Raw genomic sequence first — 27786 nt, 5'->3', positions numbered from 1 at the left:
TTATTGTAATGGTGAGAGGTTAACATGTCTTGGGGGTATGATGTAAAACAGTAACCTAACCTGTTATTGTAATGGTGAGAGGTTAACATGTCTTGGGGGTATGATGTAAAACAGTAACCTAACCTGTTATTGTAATGGTGAGAGGTTAACATGTCTTGGGGGTATGATGTAAAACACTAACCTAACCTGTTATTGTAATGGTGAGAGGTTAACATGTCTTGGGGGTATGATATAAAACACTAACCTACCCTGTTATTGTAATGGTGAGAGGTTAACATGTCTTGGGGGTATGATGTAAAACAGTAACCTAACCTGTTATTGTAATGGTGAGAGGTTAACATGTCTTGGGGGTATGATGTAAAACACTAACCTAACCTGTTATTGTAATGGTGAGAGGTTAACATGTCTTGGGGGTATGATGTAAAACACTAACCTAACCTGTTATTGTAATGGTGAGAGGTTAGCATGTCTTGGGGGTATGATGTAAAACACTAACCTAACCTGTTATTGTAATGGTGAGAGGTTAACATGTCTTGGGGGTATGATATAAAACACTAACCTAACCTGTTATTGTAATGGTGAGAGGTTAACATGTCTTGGGGGTATGATGTAAAACACTAACCTAACCTGTTATTGTAATGGTGAGAGGTTAACATGTCTTGGGGGTATGATATAAAATGCTATCCCACACCACTTTACACTGTGAGCTGGAGGCAGTATGCATTTTGAAAACATACTTAATTGCTTGAACCCTTAACATTTTACTTTATATTACAAGGCATGTCTTACCTTGCTTGAAAATCTGACTATAAATTAATTGTATTCATGTTTTTTATGAAGACTGAATTGGCAGCGTGTGAGTTTGGGGAAGCATACAACTTATCTTACTAGGGATGCACAATATAAGTTCATGAATATATCGGAATCGGATGATATTAGTTAAAAATGGCAACATCGGTATCGGCCCGATGTCTAGTTAGGTGCAAAACCGATGTCAAAGCTGCAGTGCATATCTATATAACGTAATGATGCCACGGAAAATGTTGTGCTACACGTGCAGCACAGCATTCCTAACCGAGCTGACAATGTCTTCTGTGTGGATCGAGCAGTCAACAAGTTGAGCAGTCATTTGAAAGAGTAAGAACATTTTCAGCGAGACAACTCAGGGGTGAAATCCATTGCCCTTGACAATCAACCGTTCTCTGTCGTGGGTGATGTTGGCTTTCGCCGACTGGTCGAGCACCGGTACACACTACCAAGTGCGCTATTTTTTCAGATGTTGCCCTACGGAAGTTACACAGTAATAGAGTCTCTGCTATCAGCTACACGACATACTATGGAACGCCGTTTGGGTCAAAAAAAAGATAAAACGTCAAATAACACTATTTGAAGCGTAGCCTAGTGGTTAGAGTGTTGGAATAGTAACCGGAAGGTTGCGAGTTCAAACCCCCGAGCTGACAAGGTACAAATCTGTCGTTCTACCCCTGAACAGGCAGTTAACCCACTGTTCCCAGGCCGTCATTGAAAATAAGAATATGTTCTTAACTGACTAAAGGTCAAATTAAAAATTACAATTTGACACGTCAAATAACAGTACTATTATAGAATGTTGTGTGTTCTGAATTTGCACGTGCAAAAGCCAAGCACCACCACGACTATCAGTAGCACTGTCATAGCTGTACAAAAAAAGTCTGCAAACAAACACCGGCCACGAACGATGCATTTACAATACCGCGTTGGTAATAAAGCATTATTTGTTCGACCGCAACTTCTGGGGTAGCTTGCTAGCTTTAGCTTGGTACCTAGCTAGCACCAATACAACAAGCCTGAAAACAATGACCAGTAGAAACTGCAGTCACTTTCATTATTCTTGGCAATGATTTAGGAATCCTTCAGTAAGTATTAGCTAGGTTGCCACTTGTTGTTCTCCTATTGAAATTGAACTTCAATTCATGAAAATAAATAGCTAGCCAGCTACTTAACCCTGTTGCCCAAAGCTAACGTTATAAGCAGCCAACTAGCTTCAGCTGGCTAGTGAGGCTCGAAGGGACCGGGTTACATGTTGTGAAGCTAGCCACAACAAGGATTAGTCACAATAGTGGAATTTGGGGGTTGCCTTCAAAATAAAATAATATCATTGACAGTTTTGCAAATGAATACAAATAGTAGAATTATGCTATACTTTTTTATTTTGAAGGCTAACAGCAAAGTCCACTGTTGTGGCTCATCCTTATTGTGGCTAGTTTCACATAAAATGGGTCTGACCACCATTAATCAAATAATAACTGCCTTGTAAATGAGGGTTATTTTAGATGACACCTAGCTATATAGTTAACTAGCTAACTGTAGCTACTGAAACAGATTGTAGCTTTGCTATGTTTTTGGGGAAGAACATTGTTTGCATCAATGAGCTAGCTAGCTAGCTTTTTTATTTTTTAAAGGCCAGCACTGTAGGTTCCTGGAATTAAAAACATTGTTTGTGGCTGGTGTTTGCTTGTTTGCAGATTTTTCTTTGTACAGCTTTGACAGTGCTACTGTATCTTTTTTTGACAAGCAAAGACCCAAACGGCATTACATAGTATGTGGTGAAGCTAATAGCAGTGACGCTATTACTGACTGCAGTCATTTTCATTATTCATAGCAATGATTTAGGAATCCTTGTGAGTAGGTATTAGCTAGGATGCCACTTGTTGTTCGCCAATTGAAATAACAACCAATGACGACAGCCTAGAGAGAGGAGGTGAGGGTCAATGTCAACAAAACAAAGAAGCTGGACTTCAGGAAAGAGCAAAGGGAGCACGCCCCTATCCACATTGACAGGACAGCAGTGGAGCAGGTGGAAAGTTTCAAGTTCCTCGGCGTACACATCACTGACATTCTGAAATGGTCCACCCACACAGACAGACAGTGTGGATCAGAAGGCGCAACAGCGCCTCTTCTACCTCAAGAGGTTGAAGAAATTTGTCTTGGCACCTAAAACCCTCAAACTTTTACGAACGCACAATTGAGAGAATCCTGTCGGGCTGTATCACCTTCTGGTATGGCAAGTGCACAGCCCACAACCACTGGACTCTCCAGAGGGTGGTGTGGTCTGCCCAGCGCATCATCGGGGGCAAACTACCTGCCCTCCAGGACACCTAAAGCACACAATTTCACAGGAAGGCCAAAAAGAAAATCCGGATCTCAATCCCATTGAGCACGTCTGGGACCTGTTGGGTGACAACAACCACCCGACCCACTGTCTATTCACCTGGCAAGGTCAGTACAGGTGCATCAAAGCTGAGACTGAGCGACTGAAAAACAGCTTCTATGTCAAGGCCATCAGACTGTTAAATAGCCATCACTAGGCGGCTTCCAACCAGTTACGTAACCCTGCACCTTAGAGGCTACTGCCCCATATAAACTCAGCGAAAAAGAAATGTGCTCTCACTGTCAACTGTGTTTATTTTCAGCTAACTTAACGTGTGTAACAATTTGTATGAACGTAAGATTCAACAACTGCGACATTCCACAGACATGTGACTAATATAAATTAAATAATGTGTCCCTGAACAAAGGGGGGGGGGTTCAAAATAAAAAGTAACAGTCAGTATCTGTGTAAGTACTATAGTGCATCACCTCCCCATGGACTGCACCAGATTTGCCAGTTCTTGCTGTGATATATTACCCCACTCTTCCACCAAGGCACCTTCAAGTTCCCAGACATTTCTGGGGGTAATGACCCTAATCCTCACCCAACAGGTCCCAGACGTGCTCAATGGGATTGAGATCCGGGCTCTTCGCTGGCCATGGCAGAACAATGGCATTCCTGTCTTGCAGGAAATCACGCACAGAACGAGCAGTATGGCTGGCATTGTCATGCTGGAGGGTCATGTCAGGACGAGCCTGCAGGAAGGGTACCACATGAGGGAGAATGTCTTCCCTGTAACGCACAGCATTGAGATTGCCTGCAATGACAGCAAGCTCAGTCCGATGATGCTGTGACACACCACCCCAGGCAATGATGGACCCTCCACGTCCAAATCGATCACGCTCCAGAGTACAGGCCTTGGTGTAACGCTCATTCCTTCGACAATAAACACAAATCCAACCATCACCCCTGGTGAGACAAAACCGCGACTCGTCAGTGTAGAGCACTTTTTGCCAGTCCTGCCTGGTCCAGTGACGGTGGGTTTGTGCCCATAGGCAATGTTTTTGCCGGGGATGTCTGGTGAGAACCTGCCTTACAACAGGCCTACAAGCCCTCAATCCAGCCTCTCAGCCTATTGCGGACAGTCTGAGCACTGATGGAAGGATTGTGCGTTCCTGGTGTAACTCGGGCAGTTGTTGTTACCTGTCCCACAGGTGTGATGTTCAGATGTACCGATCCTGTGCAGGTGTTGTTACATGTGGTCTGCCACTGCAAGGACAATCAGTTGTCTGTCCTGTCTCCCTGTATTGCTGCCTTAGGCATCTCACAGCATGGACATTGCAATTTATTGCCCTCACAACATCTGCAGTCCTCATGCCTCCTTGCAGCATGCCTAAGGCACGTTCACGCAGATGAGCAGGGACCCTGGGCATCTTTCTTTTGGTGTTTTTCCAGAGTTAGTAGAAAGGCCTCTTTAGTGTCCTACAATTTCATAACTAACCTTAATTGCCAACCGTCTATAAACTGTTAGTGTCTTAACGACCGTTCCACAGGTGCATGTTCATTAATTGTTTATGGTTCATTGAACAAGCATGGGAAACAGTGTTTAAACCCATTACAATAAGCATGGGAAACAGTGTTTAAACCCATTACAATAAGCATGGGAAAGTGTTTCAACCCATTACAATAAGCATGGGAAAGTGTTTCAACCCATTACAATAAGCATGGGAAACAGTGTTTCAACCCATTACAATAAGCATGGGAAACAGTGTTTAAACCCATTTCAATAAGCATGGGAAACAGTGTTTAAACCCATTACAATAAGCATGGGAAAGTGTTTAAACCCATTACAATAAGCATGGGAAACAGTGTTTAAACCCATTACAATAAGCATGGGAAACAGTGTTTAAACCCATTACAATAAGCATGGGAAAGTGTTTAAACCCATTACAATAAGCATGGGAAACAGTGTTTAAACCCATTACAATAAGCATGGGAAATAGTGTTTAAACCCATTACAATGAAGATCTGTGAAGTTATTTGGATGTTTACGTATTACCTTTGAAAGACAGGGTCCTGAAAAAGGGACGTTTCTTTTTTTGCTGAGTTTACATAGACTTAAAATCACTGGCCAATTTCATAATGGAACACTAGTCACTTAATAATGATAACATATTTTTGCTTTACTCATCTCATATGTATATATTGAATTCTATTCTACTGTATTTAGTATTTTAATATCACTCCGACATTGGTCGTCTTAATATTTATATATTTCTTAATTCCAATATTTTACTTTTAGCTTGTGTGTATTGATGTCAATTGTTAGATATTACTGCACTGTTGGAGCTAGAAACACAAGCATTTCGCAACACCCGCATTTGCTAAATGTGTGTGTTACAAATTAAATTGGATTTAAAATAGGCTTTGCAACAGCTTTACTAAGGGGTTAATGTGTGGCAGTATTATCCCTTGAATTGGGGGTGGCCATTTTTATATACATATACAGTTGAAGTCGAAAGTTTACTTACACCTTAGCCAAATACATTTAAACTCAGTTTCACAATTCCTGACATTTAATCCTAGTAAAAATTCCCTGTCTTTGGTCAGTTAGGATCACCACTTTATTTTAAGAATGTGAAATGTCAAAATAATAGTATAGAGAACAATTTATTTTGGCTTTTATTTAAGTTATCATACACTCAATTAGTATTTGGTAGCATTGCCGTTAAATGGTTTAACTTGGGTCAAACGTTTCAGGTGGCCTTCCACAAGCTTCCCACAATAAATTGGGTGAATTTTGGCCCATTCCTCCTGACAAAGCTGGTGTAACTGAATCAGGTTTGTAGGCCTCCATGCTCACACGCGCTTTCTCAGTTCTGCCCACAAATTTTCTATAGGATTGAGGTCAGGGCTTTATGATGGCTAGTCCAATACCTGTACTTTGTTGTCCTTAAGCCATAACTTTGGAAGTATGCTTTGGGGCCATTGTCCATTTGTAAGACCCATTTGCGACGAAGCTTTAACTTCCTGACTGATGTCTTGAGGTGTTGTTTCAATATATCCACATAATTTTCCTGCCTCATGATGTCATCTATTTTGTGAAGTGCACCAGTCCCACCTGCAGCAAAGTACCCCCCCTTTTACCTCCAAACATAACGATGGTCATTATGGCCAAACAGTTATCAGACCAGAGAACATTTCTCCAAAAAGTACAATCTTTGTCCCCATGTCTAGTCGCAAACCGTTGTCTGGCTTTTTTATGGCGGTTTTGGAGCAGTGGATTCTACCTTGTTGAGCGGCCTTTCAGGATATGTCAATATAGGATTCGTTTTACTGTGGATATAGATACTTTTGTACCCGTTTCCTCCAGCATCTTCACAAGGTCCTTTGTTGTTGTTCTGGGATTGATTTGCACTTTCGCACCAAAGTACGTTCATCTCTAGGAGATAGAACGCGTCTCCTTCCTGAGCGGTATGCGTACTATTGTTTGTACAGATGAACGTGGTACCATCAGGTCGTTTGGAAATTGCTCCCAAGGATGAACCAGACTTGTGGAGGTCTACACTATTTTTTCCTGAGGTCTTGGCTGATTTCTTTTGATTTTCCCATGATGTCAAGCAAAGTGGCATTCAGTGTGAAGGTAGACCTTGAAATAGATCCACAGGTACACCTCCAATTGACTCAAATTTTGTCAATTGGCCTATCAGAAGCTTCTAAAGCCATGACATAATTTTCTGGAATTTTCCAAGCTGTTTAAAGGCAGTCAACTTAGTGTATGTAAACTTCTGACCCACTGGAATTGTGATACAGTGAATTATAAGTTAAATATTCTGTCTGTAAACAATTGTTGGAAATACACAAAGTAGATGTCCTAACCGACTTGCCAGAACTATATTTTGTTAACAAGAAATATGTGGAGTGGTTGAAAAATTTGTTTTAATGACTCCAACCTAAGTGTATGTAAACTTCCGACTTCAACTACACACACACACACACACACACACACACACACACACACACACACACACACACACACACACACACACACACACACACACACACACACACACACACACACACACACACACACACACACACACACACACACACACACACACACACACACACAAAATGGGGAAACCCTGTTGCAAAAAACAGGAGTGTGGGTTCGTTCCCACAGTAGACAAGTACGAAAATGCATGCACTCACTACTGTAAGTCGCTCTGGATAAGTCAGCTAGTTATTGCTTTTCCATGGGCTTTGACTTATTCTAATCGAGCCTTTCACTGGAACAGGCCCAGTCCACACCTTTTGCGTGAAGACGCCGCCGGAAAAGGGGACGCAGATCGGGGATCCTTCCGAGAATCCGTAGGCGAGTGACTAAACTCCCAATGCCTTCCATTATTCTTGCTAACGTGTAATCGTTAGAAAATACAATGGATGACCAACCATTAAGATTATCCTACCAACGGGACATTAAAAACTAACATCTTATATTTCACCGAGACGTGGCTGAACGAAGAAACTGACAATATAGAGCTGGCGGGATTTCCATGCACCGGCAGAACAGACAGTACCTCTGGTAAAACGAGGGGTGGGGGTGTGTGTCTATTTGTCAATAACAGCTGGTGCGCAATATTATAATATTAAAGAAGTCTCGAGGTACCTTACGAAAAGCTGAGGTCAAGTACCTTATGAAAGTCTGATCAACAGCTTATCTATATTATTCGTAGCTGTCTATTTACCACCACAGAATGAAGCTGGCACTACGACCTCTCTCAACCAACTCTAAGGCCATAAGCAAAGAAGCCAAAGAACCCAGAAGTGGCGCTCCTAGTGGCCGGGAACTTAAATGCAGGCAAACAAATCAGTTTTACCACATTTTTACCTACATGTCACATGTGCAAACAAGGAGGGGAAAAAATCCTAGACCACCTTTACTCCACAAACAGAGCTGCATACAAAGCTGACCACAATTCTATCCTCCTGACTCCTGCTTACAAGCAAAAACTAAAGTAGGAAGTACCAGTGACGCGCTCAATACAGAAGTGGGTAGATGACGCGGATGTTGCACTTTAGGACTGTTTTGCTAGCACAGACTGGAATATGTTCCGGGATTCATCCAATGGCATTGAGAAATACACCACCTCAGTCATCAGCTTCATCAATAAGTGCATCGAGGACATCGTCCCCACAGTGACTGTACGTACATATCCCAACCAGAAGCCATGGATTACAGGCAACATCCGCATCGAGCTAAGGGCTAGAGCTGCCGCTTTCAAAGAGTGGGAGACTAATCCGGACACATATAAGAAATCCCGCTATGCCCTCAGACGAAACATCAAAAAAGCAAACTTAAACCTGTATTGACGCTTTGAATCCTACTACACCGACTCTGATGCTCATCGGATGTGGCAGGGATTGAAAACTATTAGGACACCCAGACGCGAGCTGCCCAGTGACGCGAGCCTACCAGACAAGCTAAATGCCTTTTATGCTCGCTTCGAGGCAAGCAACACTGAAGCATGCACGAGAGCACCAGCTGTTCTGGATGACTGTGATAACTCTCTCGGTAGCCGTTGTGAACAAAACATTTAAACAGGTCAACATTCACAAAGCTGCGGGGCCAGAGGGATTACCAGGACGTGTACTCGAAGCATGCGCAGACCAACTGGCAAGTGTCTTCACCGATATTTTCAACCTCTCCCTGACTGAGTTTGTAATACCTACATGTTTCAAGCAGACCACCATAGTCCCTGTGCCCAAGGAAGCGAGGGTAACCTACCTAAATAATTACAGCCCGTGGAACTCATGTCGGTAGCCATGAAGTGCTTTGTCCCTAGACCCACTCAAATTCACATACCCACTCAAATTCACATCCTCAAAAAGGTTCTACAGCTACACCATGGAGAGCATCGTGACCGGTTGCATCACCGCCTGGTATGACAACTGCTCGGCATGGCGCTATACAGAGGGTAGTGCGAACGGCCCTCACTGGGGCCAAGCTTACTGTCATCCAGGACCTATAGAATAGGTGGTGTCAGAGGAAAGCCCATGAAAGAGACTCCAGTCATCCAAGTCATAGACTTTTCTCTGCTACCGCACGGCAAGCAGTACAGGAGCGCCAAGTCAAGGACCAAAAGGCTCCTCAAAAGCTTCTACCCCCAAGCCATTAGACTGCAGAACAACTCATAAAAATCACCACAGGAAAATTTACATTGACCCCCCCTCTTGTACACTGCTGCTACTCACTGTTTGTTACCTATGCATAGTCACTTCACCCCCATCTACATGTACAGATTACCTCAACTAGCCTGTACACCTGCACACTGATATTGCCTCATTACTCGTTTTTCTTATTTTGTTACTTTTTACTTTAGTCTACTGGGTAAATATTTTTCTTCTTCTTAAACGGCACTGTTGGTTAAGGGCTTGTAAGTAAGCATTTCACGGTGAAGTCTACACTTGTTGTATTCAGCATTTCACGGTGAAGTCTACACTTGTTGTATTCAGCATTTCACGGTGAAGTCTACACTTGTTGTATTCAGCATTTCACGGTGAAGTCTACACTTGTTGTATTCAGCATTTCACGGTGAAGTCTACACTTGTTGTATTCAGCATTTCACGGTGAAGTCTACACTTGTTGTATTCAGCATTTCACGGTGAAATCTACACTTGTTGTATTCAGCATTTCACGGTAAAGTCGACACTTGTTGTATTCGGTGCATGTGGCAAATAGAGTTTGATTTGACTAGATAACCATTCTGGTAATACTAATGTGTAAAATCTCTGGTCTAGTGAGGACTTCGTTCCTTTCCAGCTGTTTCACGGGGGGAAATAATTCAGAGAGGAAGGGATAAAGATATTGGAGAAATAGAATAGGTTAGGCCAAAAGGATCCAAACCAGAGGAGTAACCTAGGCTGTATGCATCTGACCGAGGGTAGAGGGTAGTGCGTACGGCCCAGTACATCACTGGGGTCAAGCTTCCTGCCATCCAGGACCTCTATACTAGGCGGTGTCAGAGGAAGTCCAAAACCTGGTCAAAGACTCCAGTCACCCAAGTCATAGACTGTTCTCTCTGCTACCGCACGGCAAGCGGGACCGGAGCGCCAAGTCTAGGTCCAAAAGACTTCTGAATCGCTTCTACCCCCCAAGCAATAAGACTGCTGAACAACTAATCAAATGGCCACCTGGACTATTTACATTGACCCCCCCCCTTCGTTTTTACACTGCTGCTACTCGCTGTATATTATCTATTCATAGTCACTTTACAAATTACCTTGACTAACCTGTACCCCCGCACATTGACTCGGTACTGGTACCCCCTGTATATAATCTCACTATTGTTGTGTAATTTTCTTGTGTTACTTTAAAAATAAAATAAAATTTACTTTGGTTTTTTAGTAAATATTTTCTTTACTATTTCTTGAACTGCATTGTTGGTTAAGGGCTTGTAAGCATTTCAAAGTAAGGTTGTATTCGGCGCATGTGACACATAAAATGTGATTTGATTTTCATTTGATGTAGGCCTGTAGCAGAGTCTGGGCAGAGGGGCTGTATGTAGGTCTGTACCAGAGCCTGGGCAGAGGGGCTGTAAGTAGGTCTGTAGCAGAGCCTGGGCAGAGGGGCTGTATGTAGGTCTGTAGCAGAGCCTGGGGAGAGGGGCTGTATGTAGGTCTGTACCAGAGCCTGGGCAGAGGGGCTGTATGTAGGTCTGTAGCAGAGCCTGGGGAGAGGGGCTGTATGTAGGTCTGTAGCAGAGCCTGGGGAGAGGGGCTGTATGTAGGTCTGTAGCAGAGCCTGGGGAGAGGGGCTGTATGTAGGTCTGTAGCAGAGCCTGGAGAGAGGGGCTGTATGTAGGTCTGTACCAGAGCCCCTGAACAAGGCAGTTAACCCACTGTTCCCCGGTAGGCCATCATTGTAAATAAGAATTTGTTCATAACTGACTTGCCTAGTTAATACTGAACAAAAATATAGAAACGTATCTACCCCTCCAACTACAGCCATTATAGAACCCTGGCTCTTCGTGAATGCCTCTGCATATCAGCGCATGTAATCCACCAACAAATGAACAAGCAGAGTTACCTGTGCATCCCAGATGGAACCCTATTCCCTATATAAGTGCACTACTGTGCACTACTATTGCGGTGCACTACTATTGTGGTGCACTAATAGGGAGCCATTTGGGACAAAACTCACTAGAAGGCCTTGCTGCACTCCACGGAACACAAACAATAGAGTAGAAAATGTTTAACTTTTAAAAAAGGGAGGGCGCGCTTTAGAAAGCTAATGAGTGATTGTGTTGTTTTCTTTTGCATTGGTCAGGAGGGCATTGGAATTCATTAGAAACAACACACAGATCTTACACAATGGAGCATGAAGCAACAGATACACAGGTTAGTTATCTATCCATGTGTCTTCACAGGATGGTTTTCTATATTGCCACGATTATACAGGGAGAACTGCTTTTAAGCAACTCCTTTGATCCCTGCCTGCATTTAGCACAAAGAAAATAGGCCCTTTGTTTAAATTAACCTTTTAAATCTTGTCAGCATAAAAGCACATTTAAATTGTTAAGCTTTTATTTAAAACTTTTTCAAAAAGGGGATGGGGACAAAGCTCACGCACAATTTCCCAAAAGAAAACCTTGGTAGAAATCCATGGGTAAAATGGATATGACAATACCTCATTTTCTCTTAACTTATGGATCTGGGTCATGTGACTTGGAAGTAAAGTCAGTTTAGTAATCATTGAGAACATGTGGCTCAATGTTACTAATCTAGGTTTGGTTCAAAGTTTACTAATCTAGGTTTGGCTCAAGGTTTACTAGTCTAGGTTGGCGCAATGTCTTTGGAATGTTCTAGAGAATTCAAAAGGGCAGCAGTGGTAGCCAAACACACAGAAACACAGCCTAGCTCATGCTCACCTGGCTCCGATAATGTCCTTCTTTGCCAGATCAATGCCTGCCACAACCTTGACACGGAGAACTCTGGTTTCATTCTGCAAAAGAAACATTTAAAACAAAACATGTTATAATAAAAACATATTTTATCACACAACAGTCTAAATTATTTGAATTGATAACATTGTTGGCGGCCTCAGTCTGCCTTGGCCAATAGGCCTACTTCTAAAAGACAAAGTAGTGTTAGATAACTGTAGCTGTGGCTGTATTTTTCATCCTATAGCTTGTTATCCATCTGCTTTTTTCTTTATGGTGGGTAAACATGTCGTTGGCGCTTTTATTTCCCCGACTAATCAAAACTAATTTTTCTCCATGCTGTTTCGTCTCTCTTGCAGCAGACATATAGAGAGCAATATGTTTGGAACATCGAATCACAATACATATTCACCTAGTGTACAAAACATTAAGAACACCTTCCTAAGATTGAGTTGAACTGCCTCAATTTGTCAGGGCATGGACTCTACAAGGTGTCGAAAGCGTTCCACAGGGATACTGGCCCATGTTGACTCCAATGCTTCCGACAGTTGTGTCAAGTTGGCTGGATATCCTTTGGGTGATGGACCATTCTAGATACACAAGGGAAACCGTTGAGCGTGAAAAACCCGGCAGCATTGCAGTTCTTGACACGCTCAAACTGGTGTGCCTGGCACCTACTACCATACCCTGTTCAAAGGCACTTAAATCTGTTGTCCTGCCCATTCACTCTGAATGGCACACATACACAATCCATGTCTCAAGACTTAAAAATCCTTCTTTAACCGGTCTCCTCCCCTTCATCTATACACTGATTGAAGTGGATTTAACAAGTGGAGGGATCATAGCTTTCACCTGACCTATGTTATGTAAAGAGCAGGTGTCCTTAATGGTTTTGTACACAGTGTAAAATCTTGAGAATCGCAATACATATCGTATCAGCACCTTAGTATTGTGATAATATCGTATGGCGAGGTCCATGGCCATTATCAGCCCTACTTGCTCTTCACTCTCACTGAAGACTGACTGGGATTATCAGGAATGTATATAGCCCATTAGCCTACCCTTTGACCAGTATAGGTCAAAAGTTTGGACACCTACTCATTTAAGGGTTTTTCTTTATTTTTTAAATTGTAAAATAAGTGAAGTCATCAAAACTATTAAACAACACATTTGGAATCATGTAGTAACCAAGAGTTTTCAAATCAAAATATATTTGAGATGAGATTCTTCAAAGTAGCCATCCTTTGCCTTGACAGTTTTGCATCCTCTTGGCATTCTCTCAACCAGCTTCACCTGGAATGCTTTTCCAACAGTCTTTAAGGAGTTCTCTACTCCGAACGTGCTCTTCCCCTATTCGACTGGCAGGCTAGTATTTTTCTCCCACTGTGTTTAAGCAGAGTGAGTTCTCCAATCAGCTGAGCCAACAGTGCCAGTCACGAACAAAGGTCAACAGTACCTGTAGTAAGGTGTGGTACAGTAAACTACTTTGAGCAACCTTTCCCACGTACCTTCATTCATGTGTGTCGTCTATCTCTAAGTTGCCTTACCGGCGAAGAACACATGACACAGTCCCTGTCCAATCTAGGCCTCTTTCCTCCTCATAATAGGGGTAGGTAGTGTTACAACTAGCTTTCAAACTGAACATGATCGGGTGTCTTGGTGAAATTCTTGCCTATGAGTCTTTTTTAATTCAAAGTTTATTGGAGGAGTAAACAGTTTTGCAAATGTTATCGCAGGTGCAGCGAAATGCTTATGTTTCTAGCTACAACAGAGCATTACAATAATAATACACACATTCAAAAGTTTATTTAAAAAATTAAGACATATCAGAATGAGCAGTATCTAACAGAGAAATATCTGAGTGCGGACAAAAATGATACACTGAGTATACAAAATATTAAGAATACCTGCTCTTTCCATGAAAGACTGACCAAGTGAATCCAGATGAAAGCTATGATCCCTTATTGATGTCACCAGTTAAATCCACTTCAACCAGTGTAGATGAAGGGGAGGAGACCAGTTAAAATAAGGATTTTTAAGCCTTGAGACATGGATTGTGTATTTATGCCATTCAGAGGGTAAATGGGCAAGTCAAAAATATTTAAGTGCCTTTGAACAGTAGTAGGTGCCAGGCGTAGGGGTTTGTGTTAAGAACTGCAACGCTGCTGGGTTTTTCATGCACAGCAGTTTCATGTGTATCAAGAATGGTCCACCACCCAAAGGACATCCAGCCAAGTTGACAACTGTGTGAAGCACTGGAGTCAACATGGGCCAGCATTTCTGTGGAATACTCTACACCTTGTAGAGTCCATGATCCAACCAATTGAGGCTGTTCTGAAGGCAAAAGATGAAACAAAATTGTAATCACAAAACTGGGGAGAAAAAGGGGGGTACATTTTTGTTTTATATTTATATCAAATCAAACTGTCACACGCGCCAAATACAACAAGTGCAAACTTTACCATGAAATGCTTACTTACAAGCCATTAACCAAAAGTGCAGTTCAAGAAGGAAACATTTACCAAGTAGAATAAAATAATAATAATAATCAAAAGTAACACAATAAGAATAACATAACAGCGCACTGGCCCTAACCAGAATAGAAAGAGTGGGAGGCCCCGGTGCAAAAGTACATTAGAGTGTCTAGTTTGAAAAATATACGCCTCACAAGTCCTCAACTGGCAGCTTCATGAAATAGTACCCGCAAAACACATCAACAGGCGACTCAGGGATGCTGGCCTTCTAGGCAAGAGTTGCAAAGAAAAGGTCATCTCAGACTGGCGAATAACAACAAAAAAAGATTAAGGTGGGAAAAATAACACAGACACTGGACAGAGGAACTCTTTATTGCTTCTTTAAATCAGGACAATAGTTTTCAGCTATGCTAACAATTGCAAAGGGTTTTTTAAGACTTGATTACATACAGATGGATTGTATTTATCATCATTAGTCATTTAGGTCAACATTGGATCATTCAGAGATCCTCACTGAACTTCTGGAGAGAGTTTGCTGCACTGAAAGTAAAGGGGCTGAATAATTTCACACCCAATTTTTCAGTTTTTGATTTGTTAAAAAAGTTTGATATATCCAATAAATGTCGTTCCACTTCTTGTTGATTCTTCACAAAAAAATACAGTTTTATATCTTTATGTTTGAAGCCTGAAATGTGGCAAAAGGTCGCAAAGTTCAAGGGGGCCGAATACTTTTGCAAGGCACTGTATATACACACACATACATTGTTTTTTAAATTGTACACGCCTCCCGAGTGGCGCAGCGGTCTAAGGCACTGCATCGTCACTACAGATCCTGGTTTGATCCCAGGCTGTGTCACAGCCGGCCGTGAACGGGACGCCCATTAGACGGCTGTGTCAGGGGAGGGTTTGGCCGGCCTGCTTGCCCTCGTCTAATCGCGCTCTAGCAACTTGTTTTGCGGACTGGGCGCAATGCACTCTGACACAATCGCCAAGTGTACAGTGTTTCCACCGACACATTGGTGCAGCTGGCTTCTGGGTTAAGCAAGCATTGTGTCAAGAAGTTCACTGGTGAAAGACTGGCCACGGCTTCTTTAAAGCATTACTTAAATAACTGTGGTTGGCTTCCAGAGGGAATTTAGGAATTTTCCAAGTACAGAAGCTATGCCATCTCCCAGGACTCTGACAGGATGAGCTCTAAGAATACCTTTGAGGGAAGGTGTGTGAAATCTGCAGGCTACTTCAGTTGTAAGACAGACTCCCTCTACAATCCCAAAACAGATAAAACTTGTTTATGATGAGAAATTGGTGGCAGGGTAGCCTAACTTCACCCCATATTTGATACTGATTAATGACATTCAATTGAATACGTCAATTAGGCAATAGCTAGGTTTCCATCCAATTGGCGACAGATTTTAATATGAATATTCAAACGTCTGCAGAAAAACAATACGCCCATATTACCACCTGAGATGTTTCAATCAAATGGACTCTTTGCAGATAAAAAAAAAGGCTGTGCGTGGTGACATAGCGCACATAAAAACACCTTTTGCAGCTCAATTCCCAAGCACAGAATTTTAAAAAGTTATTCGGTACATGGGAGTTAAAACGGTTTACATTTTCAACACTACTGATGATTCGTTGACAAGAATAATGTGTTATATAGCGAGTGTGCCCACTGGTATCGTCACGTGCACTCTAGCCAACAGCGATATCTATGCACTGTTGGCTAGAGAGCAGGTATAACCCTATATGAGATTTTAATGAACCAAAAAAATATATATATATATATATTAATTTTTTAGCTTGTTTGCCGTCAGCCAAGCATCGATTATCATGTCAACAGAATAAGAGCCTCGGTATCTAATGGAAAGAATCACCTTGCACTTTCACCAACCTGAGGTTCATCATAACTTATTTCATCTGTAGCCTAGTAAACAGCATGCTTTCCCCACGAGTCAGAGTGAAGATCACACACACACACACACACACACACACACACACACACACACACACACAAATGGAGTGGCTCCAAGTTTACTTCCATTCGGATGTTATATCAGTATTTGCGCACAAAGCGTTTCCACCGCGTTCTCACATCATTCATTTTACCGACACAAAAATCACACCATGTGGAACAGACATTATCTGTCTGCATTTATAACCTTTTACCATAACGTTCAGTTTCCATCACAGCTGTCGTGATTATTTACTTGGATAAAAACTGTGAATGGAAATGTGATTAGTGATAATTGAAATAGTGTCACCATGAACACTCAGTGAATAACAATAAGGAGTAAAAATAACATGGCTATATACAGGATGTAGAAAATAACATGGCTATATACAGGATGTAGAAAATAACATGGCTATATACAGGATGTAGAAAATAACATGGCTATATACAGGATGTAGAAAATAACATGGCTATATACAGGATGTAGAAAATAACATGGCTATATACAGGATGTAGAAAATAACATGGCTATATACAGGGATGTAGAAAATAACATGGCTATATACAGGGAGTAGAAAATAACATGGCTATATACAGAGAGTAGAAAATAACATGGCTATATACAGGGAGTAGAAAATAACATGGCTATATACAGGGAGTAGAAAATAACATGGCTATATACAGGGAGTACATGTACCAAGTTGACGTGCTGGGGTATGAGGTAATAACATGGCTATATACAGGATGTAGAAAATAACATGGCTATATACAGGGAGTAGAAAATAACATGGCTATATACAGGGAGTACATGTACCAAGTTGACGTGCTGGGGTACGAGGTAATAACATGGCTATATACAGGATGTAGAAAATAACATGGCTATATACAGGGAGTACATGTACCAAGTCGATGTGCTGGGGTACGAGGTAATAACATGGCTATATACAGGGAGTACATGTACCAAGTCGGTGAGCTGGGGTACGAGGTAATAACATGGCTATATACAGGGATTACATGTACCAAGTCGATGTGCTGGGGTACGAGGTAATAACATGGCTATATACAGGGAGTACATGTACCCCAGCACATCGACTTGGTATGAGGTAATAACATGGCTATATAAAAGGGAGTGCATGTACCAAGTCGGTGAGCTGGGGTACGAGGTAATTGAGGTAGATACACACACATACATACACAAAAGTATGTGGGCACACTTCAAATGAGTGGATTTGGCTATTTCAGCCACAATCGTTGCTGACAGGTGTATAAAAATCGAGCACACAGCCATGCAAACTCCATAGACAAACATTGTCAGTAGAATGGCCTTACTGAAGAGCTCAGTGACTTTCAACGTGGCACCATCATAGGATGCCACCTTTTCAACAAGTCAGCTTGTTAAATTTCTGCCCTAGTCAACTGTAAATGCTGTTATTTAAAAGTGGAAACTTCTAGGAGCAACAACGGCTCAGCTGCGAAGTGGTAGGCAACACAAGCTCACAAAACGGGGCCGCCAAGTGCTGAAGCACATAAAAATTGTCTGTCCTCAGTTGCAACACTCACTACCGAGTTCCAAATTGCCTCTGGAAGCAACGTTAGCACAAGATCTGTTCGTTAGGAGCTTCATGAAATGGGTTTCCATGGCTAAGCAGACGCACACAAGTCTAAGATCACCATGTGCAATACTAAGCATTGTCTGGAGAGGTGTACGAAAGCTACCTGCCCGAATGCATAGTGCCAGCTGTAAAGTTTGGTGGAGGAGGAATAATGGTCTTGGGCTAATGCTACAGCATACAATGACATTCTAGGCGATTCTTTGCTTCCAACTTTGTGGCAACCGTTTGTGGAAGGCCCTTTCCTGTTTCAACGTAACAATGCCCCCATGCACTAAGTGAGGCCCATACAGAAATGGTTTGTCGAGATCAGTGTGGAAGAACTTGACTGGCCTGCACAGAGCCCTGACCTCAACCCCATTCAAACACCTTTGGGATGCATTGGAACGCCGACTGCGAGCCAGACCTAATCGTCCAACATCATTGCCCGACCTCACCAATGCTCGAAGCTGAACGGAAGCAAGTCCCAGCAGCATGTTCCAACATCTAGTGGAAAGCCTTCCCAGAAGAGTGGAGGCTGTTACAGCAGCAAAGGGTGGGGACAAATTCCATATTAATGCTCATGATTTTAGAATGAGATGTTTGACAAGCAGGTGTCCACATACTTTTTGTCATGTAGTGTACAGTGCAGTCGGGAGTATTCAGACACCTATTTTTTTGACACATTTTGTTACATTACTGCCTTATTCTAAAATATTTTTCCTCATCAATCTACACACAATACCCCATAATGACAAAACTAAAAAAAGGTTTGTCGTCCGGGTATAAATTTGATTAGCTATTTAGCAGTCTTATGGCTTGGCTTGGGGGTTGAACCTGTTCAGGGTCCTGTTGGTTCCAGACATCGTGCACTGGTACCACTTGCCTGGTAGTAGCAGAGAGAACAGTCTATGACTTGGGTGGCTGAAGTCTGACCTTTTTTGGGGCATTCCTCTGACCCCGCCAGCTATAGAGGCCCTGGATGGCAGTGCGGTCGGCCCCAGTGATGTACTGGGCCGTAATCGCCAACCTCTGTAGCGCCTTGTTGTCGGGTGCCTTTCAGTTGCCGTACCAAGCGGTGATGCAGCCAGTCAAGATGCTCTCGATGGTGCAGCTGTATAACTTTTTGAGGATCTGAGGGTCCATGCCAAATCTTTTCAGCCCCCTGAGGAAGAGGCGCTGTCATGCCCCACAGTTGTGTGTGGGGACCATGTTAATTCCTTAGGTTGTGTCGACCCGCTCCACTACAGCCCCATCGATGTCGATGGGGGTGTGCCTGCCCCTCCATTTCCTGTAGTCCACGATCAGCTCCTTAGCCTTGCTAACGTTGATCAAGTGATGTTGGGTTATTGTTGGAGTAGTGTCAAAGCTGGAGGGCTTCTCCCTCTATTCTAGGAGTACCTAAATGCCCCAGGACAGGAACTATTTCTGTTGTTGTAAGAGTTAGGCCTAGTCAACACTGTGTCCTGGCCCAATTTTCATCCGCACCTTTCAAAATGACCAGCCTGGTTTAATACAATCATTCATTACATTAGCTATGTAATATAATAATATAATATATGCCATTTAGCAGACGCTTTTATCCAAAGCGACTTACAGTCATGTGTGCATACATTCTACGTATGGGTGGTCCCGGGGATCGAACCCACTACCCTGGCGTTACAAGCGCCATGCTCTACCAACTGAGCTACATGTCAACCATTAGATTACCTACTCAAGTTGTCGTTCAACATTAATGTTCCCATTCTCTATTAACTTACCTGGTTAGAGTTTTTATTTTAAACTACAGGTAAATGTAACTTAATTTGATAAACAAATAGGCCTAATGCACAACTGTGTTTCTAGTCCACCCAAATCCTTTTCTGTAGCGATTTTGGTAGTGAAAAACCAAAATCACCCCCCAGCTCTGTAGCATGAGCCTCTTCAGGAAGGAAGGAAGGAAGGGAGCCACCCCAGCCAGCCTGCCTGCCTTCCTACCATCCCAGCCAACCTGCCTGCCATCCCAGCCTACCACCCCAGGCAACCTGCCTGCCATCCCAGCCTACCACCCCAGCCAGCCTGCCTGCCATCCCAGCCTACCACCCCAGCCAACCAGCCTGCCTGCCATCCCATCCCACCACCCCGGCCAGCCTGCCTGCCATCCCAGCCTACCACCCCAGCCAGCCTGCCTGCCATCCCAGCCTACCACCCCAGCCAGCCTGCCTGCCAGCCTTCCTACCACCCCAGCCAGCCTGCCTGACAACCTTCCTACCACCCCAGCCAGCCTGCCTGACAACCTTCCTACCATCCCAGCCAGCCTGCCTGCCAACCTTCCTACCACCCCAGCCAAGCCTGCCTGCCAGCCAGCCGTCTCCCATACACTTTGCTGCCTCAGGTTTATTTTAATTTTAAACTACAATGCAAGTTGTGATGCCTAACGGCTAAACAAAATCAATAACACTCTCTGTGAGCTAATGTTTACACCGTCGTATACATAATAGCTAAAAACAAACCATGTCACTAATTATGATAAGTGCTCGCAATGGGTGGGGGTGGGAATGGGAATGTGGGGGACAATAAGCTTGTAACAGCCCAGGCGGTTTATCCAGCTGTTCCAAGTAGCCCTATGTGAGGAATGAATAATTATGCCCACCTTTTCCTGAAGACTGTCATGACTCCGAATACTTAAGAGTCTCCCTGGTACCAGGGTTCTGAATTCTGACACAGTCAGTCACACCACTTACTGTTTCGATGCGCACAAATAATGAATTACATTATTAGCAGCAACTGCGACCTATATAGCCTTATTGTGCATAGAATATTATTAATGAGATGCCTATAAGCCCTAAACACTCAACTTTCATGCATAGAGAAAGTATTCGCCCACAACATTGGCATTGCTTACACAGGGAAAGGCAGTGAAGGAACATACACGTCCTCTGTTCTTCATCTCCAAAGGAGTGTTACGAGAATAGTAGGCAGATTGAAACAAAGAGTTGTTGTTTTAGCGGTTTAAAACTGGGTCGTCCCAAACGTGCTGCCTCTGGAAACCATTTAGTGCAGAGGTATTTTAATTACAGTATGAGGCCAGATCATTTTAACTACATCCTCAAATGTTTAATTGGTGTCCAACTTCATGAGAGTGTAATGTGGAAATCAAGGGCATGTATCCTAGGTTACACACACAAGACGTGTTAAGTTACTGCCATTGGAATCTACTTGGGAGTGAAATCACTTGTCAAACAAATAAATGGTCAACATAATGTCCTTTATAAATGGTCATTGATGACAGACAGATTCAGCCCTTAAATCATGACTCAATTCCATTACATCACACATGAGAGTCATTGGAGGAAGGCGTCTTCTGTACAGAGCTTTGCTCGGTCTCAACATGAACACGCATCGCTTGCGGTACGGTTTTGGAAGCATAAGGACCTTAATCTTTCATATGAGCGAGAAATAAAAACATATTCAATTGATACACACAGTTAGAAGGCTATAGTTCAGATGGTTTTTTTTTTTTGTTTAAATTGGATTTCAAATTAGAAGTTACACTGATTGACTGACATTGTAGCTAAACAGTACTGATTGTTACTAAACGTTAACTAGCTTGTAGTAAAAATATCTTTTTTTAAATGCCATAACTAGCTAGCTAATGTTTATCTTCGTCAAATTATGTTTAACCGTCGGCTGCAACTTAAAAACCCACGTACAGTGTCTGTTTTGGTTTCTGTAGGGGGGAAAAACATTGATTGAGTAAGAAAGCGTAACGTTAGCACAGTGCAGGGCTACTCAAATGGGGGTTTTTTTTGTATCTTTATCTAGTTCATCTTATACAGCTAACGTTACGTACATACCTCAAATTGGAATAAGTATTTTGTCGAGGAAACTAGCTAGCTAGCTATCATAACAGCTGAGCAACTGGCCTCCACTAAAGATGGCTAACCTTCCCTTCGGAGCGGAACGACACATTGTAACGTTAGCTAAGCTAGCTTTGGACATCGTTAGTTCGCCATACATACATACATACATCTTACTAAAACACCACATACACATCGAGATATGAGATATTCACTTACTTCATCTTCGGAGAGGCCATGTATGGGTTCAACATTCGTAGCCATATAGCCTGAGGAGCTAACACAACAAAAAAAAACACACCGCTAGCTGGCTAGCCTGAACAATATAGCAAAGTGTCCCCCTCCTCAATGAATGTGTGTGTTCCTCTGTTGATAGAGCGAATCCTTCATTGGCACAAGCAAATAATGCCGTTTTTTTGTGGGTTTTTTTGTAATCCTCTCCAGTGTGATGTTATGTTTGGTCAAAAACAATAAAATGTAGAAAAGGGGGCACTAACATTAAATTGATTTCGGTTTTGGTTGAGAATTCAGAGACTCCAGTGGCTTCTTGCAGTTCAACTTAAAGCTCGTTAGTATCATTCGGTTTTTGTCCAAAAGCGTTGGTGACAGCTGACTTCGAGTGAGTAAAGACAAATTAAGCCAACCACGCGGGTTATAGAAATACTGAAAAAGCAAACTGACCAATAAAAAAAAGGTGCTAGGGCGTCTTAAAACTGTCTTTTTGTTTCAGGTTGAGCAGGTTCCTGAAACGTTGCTTTGCCAGACTGAGCAGTTTTGCTTTCATATAGCGCCACCTTGAGGTTAGCTTTTGGCGCATACCAGGCAGCTAGACATTCACTATATGTGGATGCAGAAGACAGATTTTCTTTTGTGTCTGGTTTGGGCTACTGTAGCTGTATCTGCATCATCAGAAATACTATTGAAATGTAGGACTAGCGACAGAGGGCTGGCTGTTGGTCACTGATCGCAGGTACCATCCACAGCTGTTGTGCTCTTGTGCAAGACACTTAACCCCAGACACTTTCTCCAGGGATGTTGTGCGTGCGTGCCTGTGTGTGTAAGGCAGAGGAAGCATTTCTGGTTCTAAGAAAATTGGTAATAGAATATAGTTTAGCTTTTCTATTTGATTCTATTAATTTTGTATTTTCCAATCAACTGTATGGCTCAAACTAATCCATTATATTAAAAAACGGTATCCTATCTAAGAAATTATTATGTTTATAGTAATCCTTTGGCCATTTTCTCTCCAAAGTCAAGCAGTATAGTATGTACTTGCAGACAAGCCAGGTTTTATTCTGACTTTAAATGCTGATTTGAACAGTAAGATTAGAGCTAGATTTGTGTTGATAAAACTGTCATTTACATTTGTTTGAGACCTTTTTTCATAAAGTGGTCACTTGAATCTCAATTTGCCACTATCACTGCAATACCACTAGATGTCCTCAAAGCATCACAGCCCCTGCTGTCTCAGCAACTCACACATAGCACTGAAGACACGGACACAACACTCATTGCAAGAGAGCGTTAGGAACTGTACATATCATGTGTATGTAAACTACCATTGTTTCAGTGAGTAAATGAGCTTGCAGGATGGCAACTGCACCGTTCATAACCTCTGAATGACTAGCCATCCACATGAATGCACTGGGTGAACTCACACAACACACTAATCTGCTTCACTCTCATACACCTCAAGGTGAAACCGCTCATAATTGAGTAGTTACCCATCTGTAGTCTGCATATCCAGATGAGTGAGATCGGCCTTGGGAAAACCCATTTGTATGTGTAGCCTGTTTAATATTTACTGTACCCATCATTTGCAAAGGGATATAACATGACACACAATTAGTATTTTAAATCAATCTGTGGACCAGATGGGGCTATTATATAATGTTATTGCTTCTAAGTAGAGGTTGGATCGGGAGGGGTAAAGAGATTTTCCCAGATCTCCCCAAACAACCAAATGCCATCTGACAGGAAATGTACTGTATGATTTTATGAGCTGCTCGTTTAGTTTATGGTGTGTATTCTCTTCTCTCCTACCATGATACCTTTAAGAGCTGCCATAAACCCAGAAAATACAGTCAAGATATGAAGATTATTATATATGATCTCTATATGATCTGCCTATAAGCCATTGTTTTCAGATCCCAGAGGTCTAGTCTTTATAGACAGACATATGCAGCTCTTACTCATTGGCTAAGGGACATACAGAGTTGGAAGCTTCCAGTTTGGAATTAAAGACATATGTAACAGTATAATTTTAAACCGTCCCCTCGCCCATACCCGGGCGCAAACCAGGGACCTTCTGTACACATCAACAACAGTCACCCACGAAGCATCGTTACCCATCGCTCCACAAAAGCCACGGCCCTTGCAGAGCAAGGGGAACTTTAGCGCACACCGCTAACTAAGCTAGCCGTTTCACATCCGTTACACATACATAACTAGTTGATGACAGAATAGCATAGAATAGAATGGAGGGAAATTCTGACTCATCCGGGTATTCTTAGAGTATTATTGCAGAGGAGAATGGTCAGTAGAAAAGGTTATCCAGGCATATCAACCAGCCATCATAATGTCTATGTCCTTGGTTGGTGTGGAGCTCTACATCACATCTGCCCCACGAAGCATACAACCGATCCCGTTGCCGCCGGGTAATGGCTCGTTTCGTCACCCATCTCTGTTTTCTAGAAGGGAGAGGAGCTAAGTGTCAAAGTGGACCACACTAAAGAGGGATGGACTGCATCTCTAATGGCAACCTATTCCCAACATACTGCCCTATGGGCACTGGTCAAATGTAGTGCACTATATAGGGAATATGATGCCATTTGGGACATAACCAGTGTGAAACAGCAAACAGCTGGAGTGGCCTTGCCTTGGCATGCTACTGATGCAGAGGCATAGAGCTCAATCTCACAGGGATTAGAGGGATCAGAGAGGATGCACATTGCATAGCATTCCTCCAGCAGGAGAAACGGGAATGAGAGCCTCTGTGTGTGTGTGTGTGTGTGTGTGTGTGTGTGTGTGTGTGTGTGTGTGTGTGTGTGTGTGTGTGTGTGTGTGTGTGTGTGTGTGTGTGTGTGTGTGTGTGTGTGTGTGTGTGTGTGTGTGTGTGTGTGTGTGTGTGTGTGTGTGTGTGTGTGTGTGTGTGTGTGGGTGTGGGTGGGTGGGTGCGTGCGTGCGTGTGTGTGTGTACTCCTGTCCGTACAAGCCCCTCTGGGACCCAGTTGACTGAAGTGAACTGTGTGTACCTACCCAGCAAACCAAAATTGGTACTGTGAACATTCCCAGAACAATTAATTAGGTTGCCCCAAAAGTTCTAATAACACAACCAACTATCCAGTTGTGCTGATGACTATCCAATGTTTGTAAAAAAAAAACATTTGCCTGAAAAGGTTCCCAGAAAACATTGTATTATTACATTGCCTGGTCACCTAATAAGAACCTATAGTCCGTGGTGGTTGTTACAGGTGTAACCATTCCAATTATACACCATTCCAGTGATATCGGGGTGGCAGGGTAGCCTAGTGGTTAGAGTGTTGGACTAGTAACCGGAAGGTTGCAAGTTCAAATCCCGAGCTGACAAGGTCGTTCTGCCCCTGAACAGACACTGTTCCTAGGCTATTGTTGAAAATAAGAGTTTGTTCTTAACTGACTTGCCTGGTTAAATATTTAAAAAATTGTGCATATCAAAACATTATTTGACTGTTTTGGGGATGTTATCATCCTAATGTTAGATAAAACCCTAACTAGAACTTAATGGTAATGTTAGCTAATGTTCTGGGATTTTTTTCGGTTTGCTGGGTAGGCCAAGTACCTTCTGTACAGGGCAATCATGCTGCCAATACATAATTGTGTGTGTGTATGTGTGTGTAATTTGGCACCATATGCTATATTATACAAATTATTTTTTTCTTATTTTTAAAATTAGAACATATCACCACCATAACAGTATTTGTAAAGTATAGGATTTTAATCCAAAGTCATTCAGACATGATCACCTTATAATACCTCTATGTATGCAAATCATGTCTCTTCATATTCCCTTTTCTGCATTGCAGTTAGAAAAACTGTCTGTCTCTCAGTACGTAATGACAGTATCCTGGGCAAATGTCAGGGATGAGGGAAAACCTGGTTTCTCTTGCTCAAACACCAATATTACAAGGGAACTGCCAGTTCTCAGAATTGTCTGTCTCGTAAGGGATACGTGAACTGCAGTGATCTTTTGTTTCTCACCCCAGAGAGAGAAATCTTTCCAGAGCTTTCATTGAAAGGTACAGTTTAGGCCTCACAACTGGGCCTGACCGGGAGTCTCATAAGGTGGCGCACAATTGGTCCAACGTCGTCCGGGTTAGGGGAGGGTTTGGCCCAGTGTCGTCCGGGTTTGGGGAGGGTTTGGTCCAGCGTTATCCGGGTTAGGGGAGTGTTTGGTCCAACGTTATCCGGGTTAGGGGAGTGTTTGGCCGGGGGGGCTTTACTTGGCTCATCGCGCTCTAGCGACTCCTTGTGGTGGGCCGGGCGCCTGCAGGCTGACTTCCGTAGTCAGTTGGACGGTGTTTCCTCCGACACATTGGTGGGGCTGGCTTCCGGGTTAAGCGCGGGGGGGGGGGTGTTAAGAAGCGCGGCTTGGTGGGTCATGTGTCAGAGGACGCATGACTTAACCTTCGCCTCTCCCGAGCCCGTTTGGGAGTTGCAATGATGAGAAAAGTTCGTAATTAGATTGCAATTGGTTATCACGAAACTGGGGAGAGAAATGGGGTAAAAAACAAATGATATCCTGTCTTCATTTAGGATCAAGTACCAATTATATAGCACCACTAGAATATTCACACTTCCTGTTGCTGCAGGATTATTTTCCTGCTGTAGCAAACTGTCTCAAATTAACATTTTACATCTGTACTTTAATGTATAGGAGGAGCGGGAGAAATGCACCACTATATATAATAGGAGAACATCTCAGGTACCGTACTGCATGTAGCTTATAGGTGGAGGCCATTGAGTTTGAGGAGAAACCACCCCATCATTGTTGAATGATCAAATATATTTCAAGGTTAGCAATTTCCAGGGTCATCCATTCTCAATACTTGAAGATGAGCTGGTCCTGGTTTGCTTATAATTCTGGTCCTGGTTTGCTTATAATTCTGGTCCTGGTTTGCTTATAATTCTGGTCCTGGTTTGCTTATAATTCTGGTCCTGGTTTGCTTATAATTCTGGTCCTGGTTTGCTTATAATTCTGGTCCTGGTTTGCTTATAATTCTGGTCCTGGTTTGCTTATCATTTTTCAGAGGGTTATGGTTAAAAACGGAAGACACATTTAGCTTGAATGCATTCAGTTGGGAACTGACTAGGTATCCCATTTAACTTTTCTTAATGTTTATAAATGTTTACAAATAATTAAATGTTTATAAATGGTTTAATGTGAATTCTGATGTTTATATTGATGTGTATTGTGCATATTGAAGTGTAATGATGGGTTCATCTGTAAAAGAGACCTTGGTCTCAGCATGACTCCCTGTTAAAATAATCGTATAATAAAACAAAATGCTTTTAAGTATTACCTAGTTTTTTCCCCGAACAAAGCAACACGTCCCTAAGAAAGTCACGTTACATTGTCTCCAGGAGATACAACCATTCTAATTGCCCTCAATGGGAGGAACCACTAACCAGGTACTGGGAGAAACAGAACTGAAGTACAATAAACACAGTGTTTGAAGGTATGGTACACCTTTACAGCTGTGATCAGTCATAATGTGTTTTTACAATGTTTGACTAAGAACACCAGTAAATCCTGAGTGTTTGAGTAGAGAGGACGAACAACTTGACTCGCGATGGTAAAGCAGTAAAAATACAGGCAG

The 27786-nt window shown here is 42.6% G+C and overlaps 1 protein-coding gene across 4 annotated transcripts in view; it reads right to left on the bottom strand.

Annotated features, from left to right (window-relative positions):
- The window catches only part of nedd4l (NEDD4 like E3 ubiquitin protein ligase), a 119960-nt gene extending 97279 nt beyond the window's left edge, over positions 1-22681 (bottom strand). For all 4 annotated transcript variants that reach the window (XM_046305142.1, XM_046305143.1, XM_046305145.1 and 1 more), the window contains exons 1-2: positions 22148-22681; positions 12061-12134 (exon numbers count right to left, since the gene is read on the bottom strand). In XM_046305142.1, coding sequence (XP_046161098.1) covers positions 12061-12134; positions 22148-22192 — 119 coding nt within the window. In that variant the 5' untranslated portion in view covers positions 22193-22681. The remainder of the gene's footprint in view (positions 1-12060; positions 12135-22147) is intronic.
- Between the last annotated feature and the right edge of the window lie 5105 nt (positions 22682-27786).

Source organism: Oncorhynchus gorbuscha, linkage group LG16 (genome assembly GCF_021184085.1).
Source record: "Oncorhynchus gorbuscha isolate QuinsamMale2020 ecotype Even-year linkage group LG16, OgorEven_v1.0, whole genome shotgun sequence".
NCBI classification, from domain to species: domain Eukaryota; kingdom Metazoa; phylum Chordata; class Actinopteri; order Salmoniformes; family Salmonidae; genus Oncorhynchus; species Oncorhynchus gorbuscha.
Note: the sequence above shows the minus strand (reverse complement) of the source record. Positions and strands in the feature narration are given on the sequence as shown.